General features: G+C 32.8%; 1 protein-coding gene across 1 annotated transcript in view; it reads right to left on the minus strand.

The window, feature by feature from the left end:
* Positions 1-21243, minus strand: part of LOC111420204 (Serine_rich_CAS and FAT-like_CAS_C domain-containing protein p130CAS) — a 54783-nt gene that overhangs the window by 26726 nt on the left and 6814 nt on the right. The window contains exon 2 of the mRNA XM_023053140.2: positions 2147-2290. Coding sequence (XP_022908908.1) covers positions 2147-2290 — 144 coding nt within the window. The remainder of the gene's footprint in view (positions 1-2146; positions 2291-21243) is intronic.

Consider the following 21243-nt stretch of genomic DNA (forward strand, 5'->3'; position numbering starts at 1 on the left):
TTTAGTGTAAAAGAACAACAAATAAAAAATAAAAGATCAAAAATAATTGAATTAAATTTAGTTGTTTGTTCGCGTTTTTCTTTTAAAACTAATTTAATACAACTGTTAATTTACACCATTATTAAAAAGAACCGCTGACTAAAGCGTGGCAGTGATCACTGCTCGAGAAATAGCAAATCTAGAGAAACATAACGGTAGTTTATACTATTAACCTAGCTACTATGCGTTAAAAGTAGTAATACATTTTCCGAATATACTAAAACGTTGAAAAACAACGAAAATACCTTTTTTTTTCAAAAATTATAAGCGAAAATTTTTTCAAGTAAAAGTTATGCGAAATTATGCTGTCTACTCATCTGAAGAAAAAAAATTTATAGATTTAAAAAAATAGCGAAATTAGCACTCACATCCGGTATAACCGGAAGTACAAAGAGTATGATTTTTCTTATATCACTAATAATAAAAAAAGTATGGGGGTGAGCCACTTCTGAGGGACACCCGGTATAGGGTTTTAAAGTGCATGGTGAAATTTGCCAAAAAAACCTTAAAATCAAAATAACTCGAAAACGAAAAACGCTAGGTACCAATAACTTTTATGAAAGTCAACATATTTTTTTACGTACAATTAAAAGGTGCAATAAAAACTATAGCATTCCATTTAAAATAACAAAGTTATGGTCTACTTCCGGTAGACCGGAAGTGGCAGCCATTTTGAAAATATTTTAGATCGAAAGTTCCGACTGAACAACCCATACATAAAAACCATAAAAAAGTTCTAACGAACCAGTTACGTGAGACACCCTGTATGTTAGTTTGCGATTTAAGGGGAAATCACTTCTAATTTGATCATAAATCAAAACACTATTTGTATACTTGTTTTGTAGTGTCTCTATTATAACAAAGTTTTAGATTATCCTCATCTTCGTATTTGTTACTTTTTGATGTATTTGTAGTGTGATCTAACACTTGGAAAATCCACAAGAAAATAGAAATCCCAAATAAATCTTGTGTGGATAACAAATGTATACGAATCAACATTATCTTCTTTACACACATTGTAGTATTTCTTAATGTGGTTAGAAATCCATTCAAACGTAACTGATCTAACATCATCATGTCGTCAAGTTTCTGATTTTCAAGCAAAACAAAAAAAATCTCTTCCTATTACAACTATTAAATTAAATAACATACAGTTAATTTAAACTTTTAATGACCTCTTGCTAAATACTCATTTCAAATATTTTATCTATATTTCAAAGCTGCAATAACAAATTTTAATTACCTTTTAAAAACACTCCCATTCAATTAACTCAATCGAAGCTAAATATGTACATTTTTTTACATTAAAACATGATTCACAAACAAAAAAAAGTTACCGATTAGGCCACAAAGTTTATTTAGATTAGATCAATGTAAAAGACAAATATTTATGATAAACCAACATTTATTCCAATTATTTCTTTTTCCGAGTACTGATAAAAATTGTTATCGAAGTAAAGAAGCGGAAGTTAAAAAAAACGACCTATGTCACTCAAAAACTGAAAGAAGGGGGACTCTCTCAATGAGTTACGCGCTCTGTGTAACTTATAATCCTCTTCGACGGTCGTTCTATTTTTGGATCAACCGAGTTTATTCATAGCCTTTCGAAACGGACTTTGAAGTCCTCGACGTCTAAAGATCTTATGGAATGTCCGGTCAACGCGTTTTGTTGTGGGAGTAAAGATAACGCGTGGTCAAAGCGTGTGTTCCGACTGGCGCCAACTTTCGATTTAAAACAGATACGGGGACGAACTCGAACAATGCGGATAACGTAGATGGTGGCATTTTTACGGTTCGGAATTCGTCTTGACGTCACGGCCATTTTAAAATGTCGATGGCCTCAAAACATTCGAATAACAAAACAAACATGGAACTGTTTAATGCAACCAAATATTTTCATTTTTGAAAGGTTTATTTATTTATAACATAGTGCGTTGCCCAGCTATAACCGCGCGTATTAAATTGCGACCGATTCTTCACCCAAATCTAAACATCTGCCTTTCAAAACGTTCCTTTACATTCCTCGAATTCCTTTCAAACAACCGTGTGGATGGATAAACACGTGGTGTTAAAAGGTGTTAAGTTTGATGCAAAAAAAAATCTTTACCTGTCTTCCTCTCAAAGAACACAACCACCACCCTTCAATGTTATTGGTGTTTTGTTCAAGAACCACTAAGATATCTCCTTTCCGAAACGCCAATTCATCCGGGGAATCTGCTATATTATCATATTGAGCTCTTGCTAACAAGTTCTGAAAATAAAAAAAGTTATTAATTTAGACCTGAGGGTGACTCAACCCCTAGAATTTAATAAAAACCCCCCCTATAGCACATTGTGACTCACACAATAGAACTATTGTATATTGTTAAGTTAAAAGCACGTGCCCCTTTTAATTTTACCAACTGTCAATAACAAAAAAAAAGGACTTTATGGTTGTTAACACAACTTATCTCAACTTGTTTTTATTTTTTTTGCTAGAAAAGAGTCATATGGTAACAAATTTTTCAAAGAACAGCCCACGTATACCAGGAAAGAACAAGAATGACTCACTACACGGCCTGGTTATTGTTTTTTTCTGGAAGCGCTCGATTGGATGAATGAGCGGAACGAATTCCACACATACACCATGTGGGGGGTTCTCACTTCTTTTTAATCGTTGAATTAAATTTGTACAACATCGGTGTCGGTAACTCACCGAGACAATGGGAGTTGTTTTGTTGCACTTATAGTTTTATCTTGTTTAAATGTTCGCTTGGGTTCGTTGTGTTTTCAGTTCAATAATCGTCGTCAAGGATGTTATATAATTACGTATGGTGAACAATAGTGTTTTTATTTGACATCGATGTCGTATCGAGCTATAAATAAAAATCGCATTGTTTTGCCAACTTATACTAAATGTTATTAAACAACGCGTTGCTTAATAAGTGGGTATTGATTTCTTTTCGTTTATGGTCAAGGACTTTTATTTTTTTTTAAATAAATATAATACCATCTTTGTATTTTTAATTGAATACAATCGTTCAAAATAATTGAGAGTCATTATGACTCCTTTCAAGGAGGAGAAAGAACTAAAATTAGTTATCTACTAGTCAGTCTAGTGACAGTGGTAGTTAGCATAAGATATCACTATGTTGCATATTTTTATTGCACTAAAACTAGAACTAACACTAGACCTAGAACTAGAAACATTCGGGTTTAGCCGTGCGTCCGAAGACGCACGGCTAAACCCGATACTTTCTAGTTCTAGGTCTAGTGTTAGTTCTAGTTTTACACTAGCACTATTACCAGAACTAACACAAGACCTACAACTAGAATCATTCGGGTTTAGCCGTCTTGAGAGACGTGCAGCTAAACCCGAATGTTTCTAGTTCTCGGTCTAGCGTTAGTTCTAGTGGCAGCGGTAGGTAGTGCTAGTTAGCATAAGATATTACAATGCTGTATACAGGGTGATTCAAAAAACCGCTGACATACTTCTAGAGTAGATAATACATGAAAAATTAAGATGAATAGTTAATTATTAAAAATTTAATTAAAAGTTTCTTTAAAATTAAACATTATCTGCTATAAAAAGCACTTTTTTAAAAATATTGTCTACGCCATTGCTCTCTACGCGTGTAAAGTGATCAATTATCTATCAATTGGTTTCTTGCAAAACTTTGATGAAAGCAATAGTTTTTAAGAAAAACACGTTTGTAAAAAATTTGTTAATTCAATCAAAAACTGTTGCTTTAATCAAAGTTTTGTAAGAGACCAATTGATAGATAATTGATCACTTTACACGAAAATACTGCCCGTTTGACAAAATTAGCAGTGGAGTTGAAAATATTTTTAAAAAGGGGTTTTTATTGCAGATGACATTTGCGACCCCATGTATATTAAGACTTTTCGTCTTAATTTTTGATGTATTACCTGCCCTAGAAGCTTACAGCGGTTTTATGAATCACCCTGTATTTTTATTGAACTAAAACTAGAAACATTCGGATTTAGTCGTAAAAAAAACTTTCAGTTGTCAATGTCAACTTTAATTTTATTATATTCGTAATCTTCATAAAATAACCTTTAAAGTGAGTCCAAACTTGACGCATTTATCTCAAAATACCAAAAAGTTCGAACTTTCAACTTTTAATTTTGACATATTTGTCAACTTCATAAAAAATCCTTTAAAATGAGTCCAAACTCGACACATTTAACTTTAATATTAATGGAAATAAAATCACTTCCGGTTTGAAACGTCAACGTCAATTTTGACATATTTGTAATCTTCATTAAGAAACCTTTAAAATGAGTCCAAACATGACGCACTTATCTCAAAACACAAAAAAGTTACACTAAAAAAACATTAAACCCGAAGTTAGCAACAATAAAGATAGCAATTTAATTTGTAAATATTAATACCAACCTTAATTCTTTATTTTTTTTTTCATTATATTTTTGTTTTTGTGACAAATATTAAGACATTTTATAAAAATCAAGAATATGTCAAAATGACATTGACATTTCAAACCGGAAGTTGCTTATATCTCGAGTAATATTGGAATTAAACGTATCATGTTTGGACTCATTTTAAAGGATTTTTCACGACGATTACAAATATGTCAAAATTGACGTTGACATTCTTAACCGGAAGTTGACCATAACTTCATTAATATTGAAGATAAATATGTCGTGTTTGTACTCATTTTAAAGGATTTTTAATAAAGATTACAAATATGTCAAAATTGAGGTTGACATTTTAAACCTGAAGTTAGTTACCATATAAGAGACAAATGGACAACTTCATGGTGTTCTTTCATTATGTATTGCTTATTAAAAAAATCTTTAAAATGATTCCAAAGATTACGCACTTATCTCAAAAAACAAAAAAGGTAGAATAAAAAAGCATTAAACACGAAGTTAGCAACAATGAAGATGGCAATTTAATTTTTAAATATTAATACCAACCTTAATTTTTTATTTTTTTTTATTATATTTTTGTTTTTGTGACAAATATGAAGACATTTTATAAAAATCAAGAATATGTCAAAATGACATTGACATTTCAAACCGGAAGTTGATTATATCTCGAGTAATATTGCAATTAAACGTATCATGTTTGGACTTATTTTAAAGGATCTTTCAAGACGATTACAAATATGTCAAAATTGACGTTGACATTCTTAACCGGAAGTTGACCATAACTTCACTAATATTGAAGATAAATATGTCGTGTTTGTACTCATTTTAAAGGATTTTTAATGAAGATTACAAATATGTCAAAATTGAGGTTGACATTTCAAACCTGAAGTTAGTTATCATATAATAGTCAGATGGACAACTTCATGGTGTTCTTTCATCATGTATTCTTTATTAAAAAATCTTTAAAATGTGTCCAAAGATGACGCACTTATCTCAAAAAACAAAAAAGTTCAAACTTTCAACCTTTAATTTTGACATATTTGTCAATTTCATAAAAAATCCTTTAAAATGAGTCCAAACTCAACATATTTAACTTTAATATTAATGGAAATACAATCACTTCCGGTTTGAAACGTCAACGTCAATTTTGACATATTTGTCATCTTCATTAAAAAACCTTTAAAATGAGTCCAAAGACGATGCACTTATCTCAAAAAACAAAAAAGTTAGAATAAAAAAAACATTAAACCCGAAGTTAGCAACAATGAAGATAGCAATTTAATTTTTAAATATTAATACCAACCTTAATTTTTGATTTTTTTATTATATTTTTGTTTTTGTGACAAATATTAAGACATTTTATAAAAATTAAGAATATGTCAAAATGACATTGACATTTCAAACCGGAAGTTGCTTATATCTTAGTTACAAAGTTATATTATGGTCTGACCATAACTTCATTAATATTGAAGATAAATATGTCGTGTTTGTACTCATTTTAAAGGATTTTTAATGAAGATTACAAATATGTCAAAAAAGAGCGTTCTTAAATTTTAACCTGTAAACTTGTAACACTTCGTCCTTAATTTCATTTTACAACTTTTTAAAGTTTAATTTTGTAAATTAGTAACTAATAATCTGATTTCGACTTTGATATGAAATATTAAGGAACTGGTTTATAAAATGAATAAGATGAGAGAAGTTAATCTATTTGTAGGGTTTCTGAAGACGGCCAAGGGCCGAAACTGGTTAAACTTAAATTCTATATAAAATAAAAACCACTTTAAAAGTACAAAATCAAACCCTGGATTGTTTTTTTCAAAAATTTTGCACGAATCGTCATCATTTTCTTTCTAGTTGTAGTGATTACATTTATGCCACGACTTACAGAAACACCCTGAATCATAAAACGTCTATTAAGTAAAGTCTTTTAAGACGGCCAAAAACTCAGGGTTATCATAAGAACATTACCTTTTTCCAAGCAAAACTTTCCTTTGCAAAACTACCCAATGTTTAAAATGTGTGGGGACAGTGCGAGTTATATGAGATACCCTGTATGTATACTCAGAAGTATCAGGATATCTTAAATACACTACTCTTCACTGGCTCCCAACGCTAAGCAATATCCCTCTGCCAAAGCTGGGAGGAAATAATTTTCTTCTAGAAGAGTTCAAAAAAATAACTGACAACCCACTGCTGCTGATTTATGAGGATCAACAATCTTGATACGATTCGTCTGAGATTCGGATACCCTCCATTAAATGTTGCTGGAGCACGGGACATGGAGTGTGTGGTCTCAGTGTGAATGCGGAGCCCAAAAACAATCTATCCAGCAGATTGTGGGGGACTGCTCTATTATCTCTTATCCTAACGCTGCGTCCCTCGCAGCTTTTCTTTGATACTAAACCCGCAGCTTTTGAATGGCTTGCCAAATTGGATAAAAAAATTTCAGATCTTGGTTGTACTTCCTATTAACTATTCGTTGTTTGTAAATTTTACCTACAAAGCTTTCAATTCGTCCATAACGATGTTTGTGAATAATGGACAAATTGTGAATAATGAACAACATAAGAGTTGTTTCTAGATCTTTGTAGGGCTTATCACGATAGAATGATGTATAAAAAAACTGAATTATATAACGACTACAAAACAAAAATTTTTTCAAAAACCGGTCCTCACCATTTGGGAGATAATGAAAGAGTCAAAGGGCTATTATTAGAAAAGTTAAGAGGTACCTTTTAAGACGTGTTTTACGGAAGGGGCCGTTTAAAATACATTTAAACAAGAATTTTAAGTGTAAAGATTTTAAACGCAAAGAAGAGAAGAAGCAAAAAAAAAATGATGAGTAAACGCAAGATACAGTCTCGACAAATAAAATTATCCTCGATACATGTGTTTGAACTTCACGTGTTTGCCCTGATAATCCAACGTCAACGTGCGGATTCGGTTCATTTAGTTGATCCATTAATATGGATATCGCTATTATTTCCGACAGATTCAATGCGTTCGTAAAGATATATGACTTGGGATAGGAACTCATGAATACTAATAACTATTAGGTCAGTTGCAATTATTACTACAAAGCTATAAATTACATTAACGGTTATAATTGGTTCAAGATACAAAAATAAATAAAAAGAGATAATGATTTACGATTTTTTTTGGGGCCTAAAAAGAATTGGTAATCTCGACTCTGTTTGAATTGGATGACCGCCGAGTGAGTTCGAGGGCAATTTCAATCAGCCCTCGTTACGATTAATTGCGATTTATCTGCGTTCGCTTTATCAGGGCAACGAGTAAAATCGCCGAATTTATACTTTGAACTCCACTTTAATCTGGCGGAACATCTGACGATTCGGTGTAATACCCGGTGTGGTTCGAAAACGTTCGTGTTCCACTTTATGTGGATTTTATCACGTATGTTACAACCTTTTTTTTATTTTGGAATAAAGGTATGGCAATAATAATCGTTTTTATCTTATCTAGAATGAGTAAAACATTTGATTTAACGTTAATGAAAACATTTTGTTAAAAAAGTTGGGTTTTCGATTCAATTGTTATGAATTATAATTGTTTATATTCTATTCGGTTTCTAAGAAATTAATATTGTTTTGATGATGTTATTTTTCATTCAGTATCTTTATGACGTGTTATATAATAATAGTATATACATTGTTGATTATGATCAATATTAAAGATAATACAATATTATTCTACAACGGAAATACAACGATCAAATAGTATACAGCGAAGAAGAATTTGGATTAACTTTAGCCAAATATTAAATGACGGGAATTCAAAACAGCAAAACCATGAAATTCTCTGGAGTTATTCTGGTGATACTCCAAACTTTAAAAGCAAATCTGGAAATACAACAATACAGCATAAAAAGCTTGGACTGACTCTACCTTACTTAAAAGACTTACTTAAAGTCCAAATATTAGGATAATAACGGAGATCACGTTTGCACAATTCTAAACTGCAAAAAAAAAGATCTGTAATTGCACTTACAGAATTCTTCTTGGCTATAAGAATTTATCTGTAATTACATTTGGGGAAGATTCCAGACTTTAAGAAAATGGCTGGAATTGTACTGGATAGATGCCATGCTGCAAACAAGAATCTGTAATTATTCTGATTATACTCCAAACTTGAAAAGCAAGCCTGGAATTGTAACGATCAGTCACCATACAGCCATATCACCATATAGAAAAAGTTTGGACGTACTCTCTAGTTCAAGTGCAACCTTCAAGAAAATGTCAGAAATCGAAATTACAAGATAAAGTCTATAATTATTTTGACTCAATTCTAAATTGCAAAAATAAGTCAGCAATACGCTGGCAAAATGAAAGGAAAAAAAATTCAAGAATCATCATGTGGCTTAAAAATGGACGACTTTTTTTAATCAATGTGAAATGACCCAAAAAAAACACGTTAAAAATAAAAAGAAAGTGTGGAAAAGTGACTAATACTAGATTAATTTCAGTTATAAAACTTCTGTTCTATGATAACTAACTTCAAGTTTAAAATGTCAACCTCAATTTTGACGTATTTGTAATCTTCATTAAAAATCCTTTAAAATGAGTACAAACACGACATATTTATCTTCAATATTAGTGAAGTTATGGTCAACTTCCGGTTAAGAATGTCAACGTCAATTTTGACATATTTGTAATCGGCGTGAAAAATCCTTTAAAATGAGTCCAAACATGATACGTTTATTTCCAATATTACTCGAGATATAAGCAACTTCCGGTTTGAAATGTCAATGTCATTTTGACATATTCTTAATTTTTATAAAATGTGTTAAAATTTGTCACAAAAACGGAAATATAATAAAAAAAATCAAAAATTAAGGTTGGTATTAATATTTAAAAATTAAATTGGTATCTTCATTGTTGCTAACTTCGGGTTTAATGTTTCTTTTATTCTAACTTTTTTGTTTTTTGAGATAAGTGCGTCATCTTTGGACTCATTTTAAAGGTTTTTTAATGAAGATGACAAATATGTCAAAATTGACGTTGACGTTTCAAACCGGAAGTGATTGTATTTCCATTAATATTAAAGTTAAATATGTCGAGTTTGGACTCATTTTAAAGGATTTTTTATGAAGTTGACAAATATTTCAAAATTAAAAGTTGAAAGTTCGAACTTTTTGGTTTTTTGAGATAAATGCATCATATTTGGACACATTTTAAAGATTTGTTAATAAAGAATACATGATGAAAGAACACCATGAAGTTGTCCATCTGACTATTATATGATAACTAATTTCAGGTTTGAAATGTCAACCTCAATTTTGACATAATTTCAATATTACTCGAGATATAAGCAACTTCCGGCTTGAAACGTGAATTGTACTAACTTCAGGTTTAAAATGTCAACCTCAATTTTGACGTAATTTCAATATTACTCGAGATATAAGCAACTTCCGGCTCGAAATGTCAATCTCATTTTGACATATTCTTAATTTTTATAAAATGTCTTAATATTTGTCACAAAAACAAAAATATAATACAAAAATCAAAAATTAAGGTTGGTATTAATATTTAAAAATTAAATTGCTATCTTCATTGTTGCTAACTTCGGATTTAATGTTTTTTTTATTCTAACTTTTTTGTTTTTTGAGATAAGTGCGTCATCTTTGGACTCATTTTAAAGGTTTTTTAATGAAGATGACAAATACGTCAAAATTGACGTTGACGTTTCAAACCGGAAGTGATTGTATTTCCATTAATATTAATGTTAAATATGTCGAGTTTGGACTCATTTTAAAGGATTTTTTATGAAATTGACAAATATGACAAAATTAAAAGTTGAAAGTTCGAACTTTTTGGTTTTTTGAGATAAATGCATCATATTTGGACACATTTTAAAGATTTTTTAATAAAGAATACATGATGAAAGAACACCATGAAGTTGTCCATCTGACTATTATATGATAACTAACTTCAGGTTTGAAATGTCAACCTCAATTTTGACATATTTGTAATCTCCATTTAAAATCCTTTAAAATGAGTATAAACACGACATATTTATCTTCAATATTAGTGAAGTTATGGTCAACTTCCGGTTAAGAATGTCAACGTCAATTTTGACATATTTGTAATCGGCGTGAAAAATCCTTTAAAATGAGTCCAAACATGATACGTTTAATTCCAATATTACTCGAGATATAAGCAACTTCCGGTTTGAAATGTCAATGTCATTTTGACATATTCTTAATTTTTATAAAATGTGTTAAAATTTATCACAAAAACGGAAATATAATAAAAAAAATCAAAAATTAAGGTTGGTATTAATATTTAAAAATTAAATTGCTATCTTCAATGTGGCTAACTTCGTGTTTAATGTTTTTTTATTCTAACTTTTTTGTTTTTTGAGATAAGTGTGTCATCTTTGGACTCATTTTAAAGGTTTTTTAATGAAGATGACAAATATGTCAAAATTGACGTTGACGTTTCAAACCGGAAGTGATTGTATTTCCATTAATATTAAAGTTAAATATGTCGAGCTTGGACTCATTTTAAAGGATTTTGTATGAAGTTGACAAATATGTCAAAATTAAAGGTTGAAAGTTCAAACTTTTTGGTTTTTTCGTGAATCTAAAAAAACATTCTTAAGGCAACTTTTTATGAAAAATGTCATGAGTCATGACACAACTAGAAATTTTCTCCGACGCTATGAACGACGTTATGAACGACTTATGAACGCCATATTTGATTTTCACACCAAAAAATAGGATAATTAATTCTGATTTCAATGATATGTCACACAATGTATTTCATTAAAAAAAAACATTGAATTATTCAAGAAACAAAAACGAATATCTTATTAGGAGGCTGTAACTTGTGCGCTAAAAGTTTCCATAGAAACCAACAAATAATATTTATGAAGAATACTTCGAAAGTGACGTTATTCTTTGTCATTAGAATTAAAATAGTAGACCCACTTTTACCACCTCCTGATAAATTTATCCGATAGATAAATCCAGTTCTTAGCCAATGAGAGCGCTTAAAACCGCCGTAACTATGGCAACTATCCTCTAGATAGTTTATCAGGAGGATGGTAAAAGTGGGCCTAATACTGATTTAAGATGGCTTTTACAAACTTTTATTTTTTTGTTTTTCGACCATATTTTAAAAATTAAAACGGCTAGATAACTGTAGATAACTGTATCTCTTATGGTTTCTGAGATCCCAATGGTGGGGGGGGTCGAATTTGAATTACCCTGTATATATATAAATATACATTAAAAAACGATTTACTAAAAGAAAGAAAAGTACCTTGTCCCACTTTATATTCAATTTAACAATACTTTCCCTTTTATATTCTCGTACAACACCTCATCGTCTGCAACTTTCGCATATTTTTACAATTTAATTCATCATTTATATAACAGCCACTTGGTATTCTTTCGATTAGTAATTAAGCAACTGATGCAATTTAGACCAGAAATATTTTAACATCGAAAGCGTATAACTTTTTTCCCGAATCAACCTTGAAACCGATCCAGATATATCTCAATTAAAAGAGGTGCCAAAGAGATATCTTTAAGTTTCATCTTTCGATATCTATTTATAGCACCCAGATCTGTTTCATTAAAAACCCGGAGGCGCTCAAATTCTTTTCTAATAATAAATAACCTGAATACGTTCTCCAATTACTTCCTTTTTTGGCGACAACCAACTGGTTAACCTTAACTTGAAATACAAAAAAAAATACAATTAAATAATTGAAGTTACAAATTAAAGTTTACTCCGACAAAAGAACTTTCTAACTGCGTATCGAGCTTGTAAATCTGCCTGGAGCAAGAAAACGTTGCATTTCTATTCTTAATCTGTCCCGTTCGGTTAACTCGAGCGTAATTTCCTGTGTGTGCGCGAACGGCATTAAGAAGCGGTCCTTTAAATTAATCGCGATTCGTATCGGACCCGTTGCACACGTGTGAGAAACATTTTTAATTTAAACCCAACCGATCAACTCGTATCCAATAACAACAGGGTCAATGTAATTTAGAATTAAAAAAAAAAATTAACATCAATATTATGAAATGCGATTTAAAAGGATAAAATATAAAAAAATTACGAGATTTTACCTCCAAGTTTGGTGTTTAACGGAAAATTAAAAGTGTCACAGCTAAATATCTCTTTATTGTTAAGCTTGATCGAATGGGATCTGTCGGTTTCAAGGTGGACACTAAGCCGCTTATGGAGACGTTATTCAACAAATTCTTCGTTAAGAGGATCTGTGAAGAGTCAACATTGACATCGAGACGGACGGAGATCCCCACACAAAAAAAAACATCGAATTAACCAAAACAAAAAGTCGATTTTTCGCAAGTTTAGTTGCGGTCAATCACTTCATAATCGTTTTATTTTATGACAACACTTCGTCTGAGTTATTTGCTTCAAAGAGTAAATAAAAAGAATTACGAAATAAATGTCTTGCAAAAACGTTGTTGTCTAAATGATACAAGATATATCTTATCGTGTGTCTCCTGCTGTTTAAACACAAGGTTTAATTTGCTTTGAACATAATCTCGAATGACTCGTCGATAACGCACATACCCCTATGTGCGTTATTTATGTAAGTTAAGCAAAAAAAAAATGATAAATGAGTCACCAAAATTAATAAATAACTTTTTAATGTATTATGTAATTAATAAAGTGCAAACTTTTTGTTCTTATCAGGCAATAAAGTTGTTATCAACGCCTATTTTGCACCTTTTAGGTCAACTTTTACCACCTTTTGATAAATTTAACCGATTGATAATTGGCTAAATTTATTTCTCTCTCATTGACTAAGGTCCATTACTACCATCTTTTAGTTAAATTTATCTTATAGATAAACCCATCTACTAGCCAATCAGAGCGCTTAAAATAGCCGTAACCGTGGTGATAATCCCTTAGATAGCTTAACCAGAAGATGGTAGTAACGAGCCTAAGGCCCACTACTACCACTCATAGTTAAAGTCTCTGATAGCGTTATCTATCGGATAGCTTAAAAATTGGTTACTACCACTGTATTTATCTTATAGATATCGCTATCCAAGGGATAACTTTTAAAATATCTGTAACCCGTGGATTGGGTGTCGGATAAGTTGCTATCTAAGGGATAACTGAGGATATGTAACCTCAAATAGGATTTATACTAACGTATAAAATTCGAGCGTTTTACTATTTCAGTTAAAATAAGAAAAGTAATATAAACTTAAATAAAAAACAAATTTTCGAAGAAATCAATGAATTATTTCCTGTAAGAAGCGAAAGGATAATAAATCTCTCGAAAAAAAGTTTTCATCGCCTTTTGAATCAAATAGAAGATGTAATAAATCCTCCATCCATGACGTAAATAATTTGTTGATTCCTATTATTTAATGTAAAATCCATCAAAATTTTAGTAATAATGCTGTACAGTCGTGTTCACGGGAAATGGGCATTCAAGGTCAACAGCGCTGTTGTGAGATCCGACATGCCGCTGGCTAAGCAGGACCGCCACAACTCCCTTCTCCACGAGCTTCGTGTGCGCTCGGCTCAGCCCGTTTAGCCAGTGGCATGTCGGGTCTCACAACAGCGCTTGACCTTGAGTGCGCATTTCCAGTGAACACGACTGTACCTCCTTCAAACCGTTTGTTACTGACTCTTCGGTTTTATGCAATAGGTAACATGTTGCTATCCATAGCAGATTTTGCAGGAATGAGTGTACAATTGGCATCTTCAGTCGTTTATCATGTTAGTTGTGCCATTATTGTTTACCATCACATTTAAACATACAATGATTTGAATAATACGAGATATACATACTTGTTGCTTTCCTTGCCATGTAGCTGCATCACTTTTTTTGTTTTCTATTACGTTTTTATGTTTGATAACAAATTCAAGAAGATGTTCGCATTCTTCTTTGGTGAAATTGGTGGTTCGTCGCCTTTTCTCAGTCTCCATTTCCAAATTTTAATTTTAAGGTTAGAACAGGTTAGAATATCATCAAAATACCTAATAGTAGGTCTTTTAACCACATAGAGCTGTCAATTTAACATAATCTCAAGGATTTCTTAACTATGAGATAAATGGAGGTGGTAGTACGCACGACCATGTTATCTACGAGATAAATTGTATCTTATAGATAGCTTAACTGACAGATAGCATTGGTTTGGTAGTAACAGGCCTAAGGCCCAACTTTTACCATCCTCCTGATAAACTATCTAGAGGATAGTTGCCATGGTTACGGCGGTTTTAAGCGCTCTCATTGGCTAAGAACTGGATTTATCTATCGGATACATTTATCAGGAGGTGGTAAAAGTGGGCCTAAGGCTCGTTACTACCATCTTCTGATTAAGCTATCTAAGGGATTATTACCACGGTTACGGCTATTTTACGCGGTCTGATAGGCTAGTAGATGGGTTTATCTATAAGATAAATTTAACTAAAAGATGGTAGTAAGTAGTCCATTATCTATTAATAGCCGTAATCGTGGTAATAATCCCTTAGATAGCGTAACCAGAAAATGGTAGTAACGAGCCTAAGAGCGCCAATTTATCTATCGGATAAATTTATCAAGAGGTGGTAAAAGTGGGCCTTAAAATGTTTCAACATGTAAGATTTTTGAGTAAAACGGAAGCTGCACAAAGTACAGGATGTTTGGTGCTTACACTTTTCTCAAAAAATTATTAATGGTCCTAAAGAGGATCTGATCTAACAGACAAACTCAGGATCACCTATACACCCTCGAAACCATAATAAAGAAAAAATAGACAGAAATCATACACATACATAGACTTCCTGGATCTAAAACCAACTTTCGAGAGGAGGAACAGTTAGACTGCATGGAAAGACATCAGAAGAATAGTTCGACATGGAAAGCCAGAGTAGTGTCCTTTATGCTTTTTCAGAAAATGCGTAACCAATGTAAAAACGCTTCGAATTACAAATTTTTAATGAAAAACTGTTGAGAAAATGATTTAAGTGCCTAACTCCTGTCTATAAAAAAGTACCAACGCCATCTGTAGAAACTTTATAATACAACCATACCGGAAGAAGGGGTAATATAATAACCTGATTCAGGTTGATATAGTTTTAATCCCTGAGTCTTGTTAACAAGCGATCTCGATTTAACAAATCTACAACTTTACCTGAAAAAGCCGAGACGCTGCAATACAGGTGTTTACGGTCTTGTGATTTTATTTTCAAGGGGAGCTTAAACATCTTAATAAAAGTTGCATAATAAGAGAAAGATTAATAATTAATTAATTAATTTAATTCAATAAACATAAAACCATTGCTATCCAGTGCCCATAGCTTAACCACAGTATATATAACAGACAGTACTCTCACTCAGTGGCGGCACGTTTGATGTGGCGAATTGATTTTCAATGACCTCGAAGCCATTATTCTGGCATAAAACACAACAGGTCCGCATTAAAAATATTTAAAACGTCGAAAATATTAAATTAAAAAAGTTATTCGCAATTAAATTTCTGAACTGATAAAAACATTAGTTATTGAGTTATATATTATATAAGTAATAACGTCATTATTTATAATATTTGATATTTTATTTTAATCTTTACACTTGTCGTTACGGCTCTGCACAAAAACAAACCTCACAGACACACTGGCGATTAGCAAGATTTAAACCAGCGTAATGGCCGCTCGCCTGCGTAATGAGGGCTGCGCATATCTTCCCGCCAAACCGAGTGAGAGTACTGTCTGTTATTTATACTGTGGCTTAACTAACGAAAACAAAAACATCTTTTCTGTTGTTACTGCACTGTTGGTTTGACATAAATTTTCCGAATAATTCCTAATAACGAAAGCAAAACTGATTCATCGCATCAAAAGTGAGTAATATGTTGTTGATTTATGGGGAAGTATGTCAGAATTTTGCTGCTGCAAGCCGATTGTACGCCGAGAGGTTTCCTAACAGGCCAACATTTCCACAAAAAAAAAACACTGCGCAAGAATCAATTGTAATCTTCCATGTACAAAAAGTACAGGCTTTATTTACAACTTGAAGATCATCCGTTACATTTACAATTTTGCCAGTAGTTTCTACAAAAACACGATGAAATTCCAACCTTTTTTTCACTTGTATTGTCATAATACTTATATCTGGGCTGTCGAAAATATACATGCTGTTCGTCGTAATCATTTTCAACACAGATTTTCGATAAAAATTTGGGCCGGACTCAATGGACAACTTTTTGGTAACTTTGTGTTGCCAAATCGATTGACTGGAAATGATTATCTTTTTTTGCAAAATAACTTGACAGAACTATTGGAAGAAGCAGCTGTGGAGACAATACAAAGGAAAAACCAAGGCATAGTAAATTATGCAAATTCACAGATACGTGGAGCAACTCTTTGCATTCAGCAACAAGGAGTTAACTTTGAACAATTAGTGTAGAGTGGAGTATCCTGTATAAGATACTCTGATACAATAAATGACAATCTATTTGACAGCATCTGAACAGTAATCGTGCCAATTTAGAGCTTTTTTTGAAAGAACGTTGGCTGGAATATGGGGTTTTTAAGAGCATGCTGTAATTTGCAAAAAAAAAAAACTTAAAATCAAAATAACTCGAAAACGAAAGACGCTAGGTACCAATAACTTTTATGAAAGTCAATATATTTTTTTACGTACAATTAAAAGGTGTAATAAAAACTATAGCATTCCATTTAAAATAACGAAGTTATGGTCTACTTCCGGTAGACTGGAAGTGGCTGCCATCTTGAAAATATTTTAAATCGAAAGTTCCGAATGAACAACCCATGCTACCAAAGTTTCAAAACTGTACGAATAGTGGAACCTAAAAACGAACCAATTACGTGAGACACCTGTATAAAAAACCTTTCAGTTAATATGATTAAAAATAAAAAAAATACTTAAACTTCAAACTTGTTCTTCCTTCTTCAGAAACAAGTTCGAAGTCAAACACGTTCGAAACAAGTTTCTGAAGAAGGTTGCAACATGGCATCCGAAACGTCAAACATTTTTTCAAAAAACGCACGGCTTAACCCGAAAGTTTCTAGTTCTAGGTCTAGTGTTAGTTCTAGTGATAGTGCTAGTGTTAGTTCTAGTTTAATTAACACCGTCCGTGAAAGCCTTCGTACTTTTAGTAATATCTCTGTTATTATGCAACGATTATTAAAACATTTTTACGTTAATAACCTTCTTTTGAGATGTTTAAGCATCCTTTGAAAATAAAATCACAAGACCGTGAAAAAAAACACCCTGTATGTTAACCAGTTTCAGACTAGTACAGTATTAACCCCCGAGCCTCGGTCGCAAGCAACCTCGGCTTAATGAGTCAGTAGATCTACAACTTCACCAGATAATGTCGAGGCGACACAATATGTTAACCAGTTTTAGGCTAGCACAGTATTAACTTCTGAGCCTCGGTTATACGCACCTTGGCTTAATGAGTCAGTAGATCTACAACTTCACCAGATAATGCCGAGGCGATACAATATGATAATCAGTTTCAGGCTGATGCAGTATTAATGCCTGAGTCTTGGTCGCAAACTATCTCGGCTTGATAAGTCAACATATCTACAAATTCACCTGATACAGCCGATCCGCTGCAATATGTTAACCTATTTCAAGCTGATACAGTATTAATGCTCAGACATTAATAAGGCTCAGGCCTCGGTCGCAAACGACCTCGGCTTAATAAGTTAGCAGATATACAACTTTAGCTGATAAAGACAATGCAATATGATAATCAGTTTTAGGTTGATATGGCATTAATCCCTGAGCCTCGACCGCAAACGACCTCGGCTTAATGACTCAACAGATTTAGAACTTCACCTAATGAAGCCGATTCGCAGCAATATGTTAACCAGTTTCAGGTTGGCACAGTATTAATTCCCGAGCCTCGGTCGCAAGCAACTTTGCCTTAAAGAATCATTAGATATACATCTTCACTAGATAATACCGAGGCGACACAGTATGTTAACGAGTTTCAAACTGATACAGTATTAATCCCTGAACCTCGGTCGCAAACAACCTCGGTTTAATAAGTCCGTAGATCTACAACTTCACTTGATAAAGACGAGACGCTGCAATATGATAACTAATTTCAGGTTGATATAGTATTAATCCCTGAGCCTCGACTGCCAGCGACCTCGGCTTAATCAGTCAAAAGAATACATTGGGACACCATCTTAACTCCGATCTGCACGCGAGTCTTATGCGTAGAGGATATTGTGTTGATGTCAGGCATAGTAGATGTCCTACAAAGAACATGTAAAGTTTGCCCTCTGGCTTTATATTTACAACAAGGACGGTAGAATCTAAGAGGACTTCTACATAGCGAGAATAGGTGCACAGTTCGAAGGACCGTTCGTGACGTCACACATAGACAAGCAACTTCTATTTCACACTTTGAATTAGCAAACGCTTAATTTATTCAATTCGTGTTTTTTATGTTGTTAGTTTGAAATTTAAGGTTCATTATCTAAAATAAAGATCTTGATTGAGTTTAGCCATGCGACTCTTAAGACGGCTAAAACCGGATGTTTCTAGTTTTAGGTTTAGTGTTAGTTCCACTTTTTGATCAATAAATATAGAACCAAATAGTCTCGATTCAAGAAACTGTGCTCTTGTTTCTTCCCTTGACTCTTTTATTTTGATTATTAGCTCAACGTCTAAGAGTTGCATGAGAGACATAAGTTTTTGAAGCTTTTAACCAACCCATTTTATTTTCTTTCGCCGCATTAAATAACTTCCTGCATAGCAGCTTCGCTCCAGGATTGTCTGCTACTTTTTCTAATATATCTGCCTACTGAATTTATCAGTAAAGTTTTTGTCATTTTAAACGCTATGTAATACTGCTCGATTTTCAATTGTTTTTATAAAAGAATATGACAATTATACAAACTTACTTATCTGTCCAATACTTTAACCCTTGTTGTGCCAAACTTCGTAATTGGTACTTCAAATAAACTTTTATGAATATTAAATAAACACCGTTTCTCACGATTCGCACAAACTTTTGCATTGCGTGTAAACATATCGTATAAATCCTACAGTAGAACGTACAGATTTCTGTAAAATGGAATGGCATATTGGAAACTAACGTATGAGCTAATAGGGTTACAAAAATGTAAATATATCATGTGGTTACTTAGAAAAGGGTTTTATGTCATTTAAGGACACTCTCTCCTAAGACGGCTAAATCCGAATGTTTCTAGTTCTGGTTTTAATTATTATAATATACAGGGTGTTAGGTAAACATGCGGCAAAAATTCAAGGGGTTATTCCTTAGCCTATTCTAAGAATATTTTATCCTACGATAATTTTTGAAAACCCCCTTTGTTTCCAAGATACAGGGCGAACACAAAGTAAAGACATCATAAAGAACATAAAGCACATCAAAGTACATGTAAAGTTGCTCAATCTACAATAAATGTTCGAAATGAAAATTCTTCCTCTAGCCTGAATACAAGCATTCAATCTTCTCGTCATTGACTGCCGAACTCTTTCAAACACACCAGGGTCGTTTCTAATTGAGTAACTAATGACGTAATAAACCCCCAGAAAAAATAATCCAGGGGGTTTAAGTCTGGCGATCGAGCAGGCCATGTGTGTGGCCCACCTCGACCAATCCAGCGACTTCCGTATGTTGCTGTTGAAGAATTACGAGCAACCAAACTGAAATGTTGCAATTTTTATCGCGTATGGTATATTCTCCAGAAACTCAAGCAGCGTTTCTGCCAAAAAGTTGCGATACACCACGCCAGTAAGTCTTCCTGGTAGAAATACCGGTCCAATTAGATAATCATCCACAATTCCAATAAAAACATTGAAGGAGAATTGATGATGAAAATGATCTTCACATACTTCATAGGGATTTTCATCTGACACATGATTATTATGAAAATTCCTTATTGTATTTCTTGAGAAACTGGCTTCATCGGTAAAAAGAATTTGTGTCAGGAATAGAGGGATGCGCACTAATGTTTGCAATATCCATTGACATAATGCAATACGTGGAGGAAAATCAGCAGGTAGTAGTGCTTGAACGTCCTTAAAAATTTTCCAAACTGTTCAATGACTTACATTCAAAGTATTAAATGTCCAGGATTTTCCTCTATCATGTCTAGCTCATTCTGTTCCAATTGTACCGTTCTTGCAGTCTATGAATGTTTTCGAAGATTTTTCGGTCGGGGACATTACGGGCAAGAAATCGTTGAATGTATAATCATCTAGCTTTTGATGAGTTGCCATAAGCAAGTCCATACATGAAATACATATCAGTCATCTCGGCATTCGTATAAATTATAATAGAGTACTACACTATATATATAATTGAACGGCTAGTAACAGCTGACTGAGTGTGACATGTAATATGACACAAAGAATATAGCAGTCCAAGTTTTTCTTTTCCCAATTATTTAAAAGTTATTTTCGTGTAGAGTTGAACGTTTTCTTGGTCAAGGACAAAGTCGAGATCGATCTTCGGCGCCACAAATATCGCAACGAAAAAAATTTATTATGTATTACTAAGTTGTCCCGAAAGTTTTTTTGGTTTGCAACAAGAATTTTTACTACTTATTTATTTAGATTAAAACCCATGTGGGGTTGGTTGTAAAAACGGTTTTCCCATAAAAGGAAGGGGACGATTTGGTGTTGCATGTGTGCTAACCAAAAACCGACCAAGAGGAATGTCGATTCTTCTCGTTCAGAAAACTTTCCGTTTCTTCTTTTGCCGACTCCTCTTTACCCACCCATATCAAACGAACTTCGGGGTCCTTAACTGGTAGAAACAATGACCTCCAGACGCGGCGACTTCTTTTGATTACTTGC

Source organism: Onthophagus taurus, chromosome 1 (genome assembly GCF_036711975.1).
Source record: "Onthophagus taurus isolate NC chromosome 1, IU_Otau_3.0, whole genome shotgun sequence".
Lineage (NCBI taxonomy): Eukaryota > Metazoa > Arthropoda > Insecta > Coleoptera > Scarabaeidae > Onthophagus > Onthophagus taurus.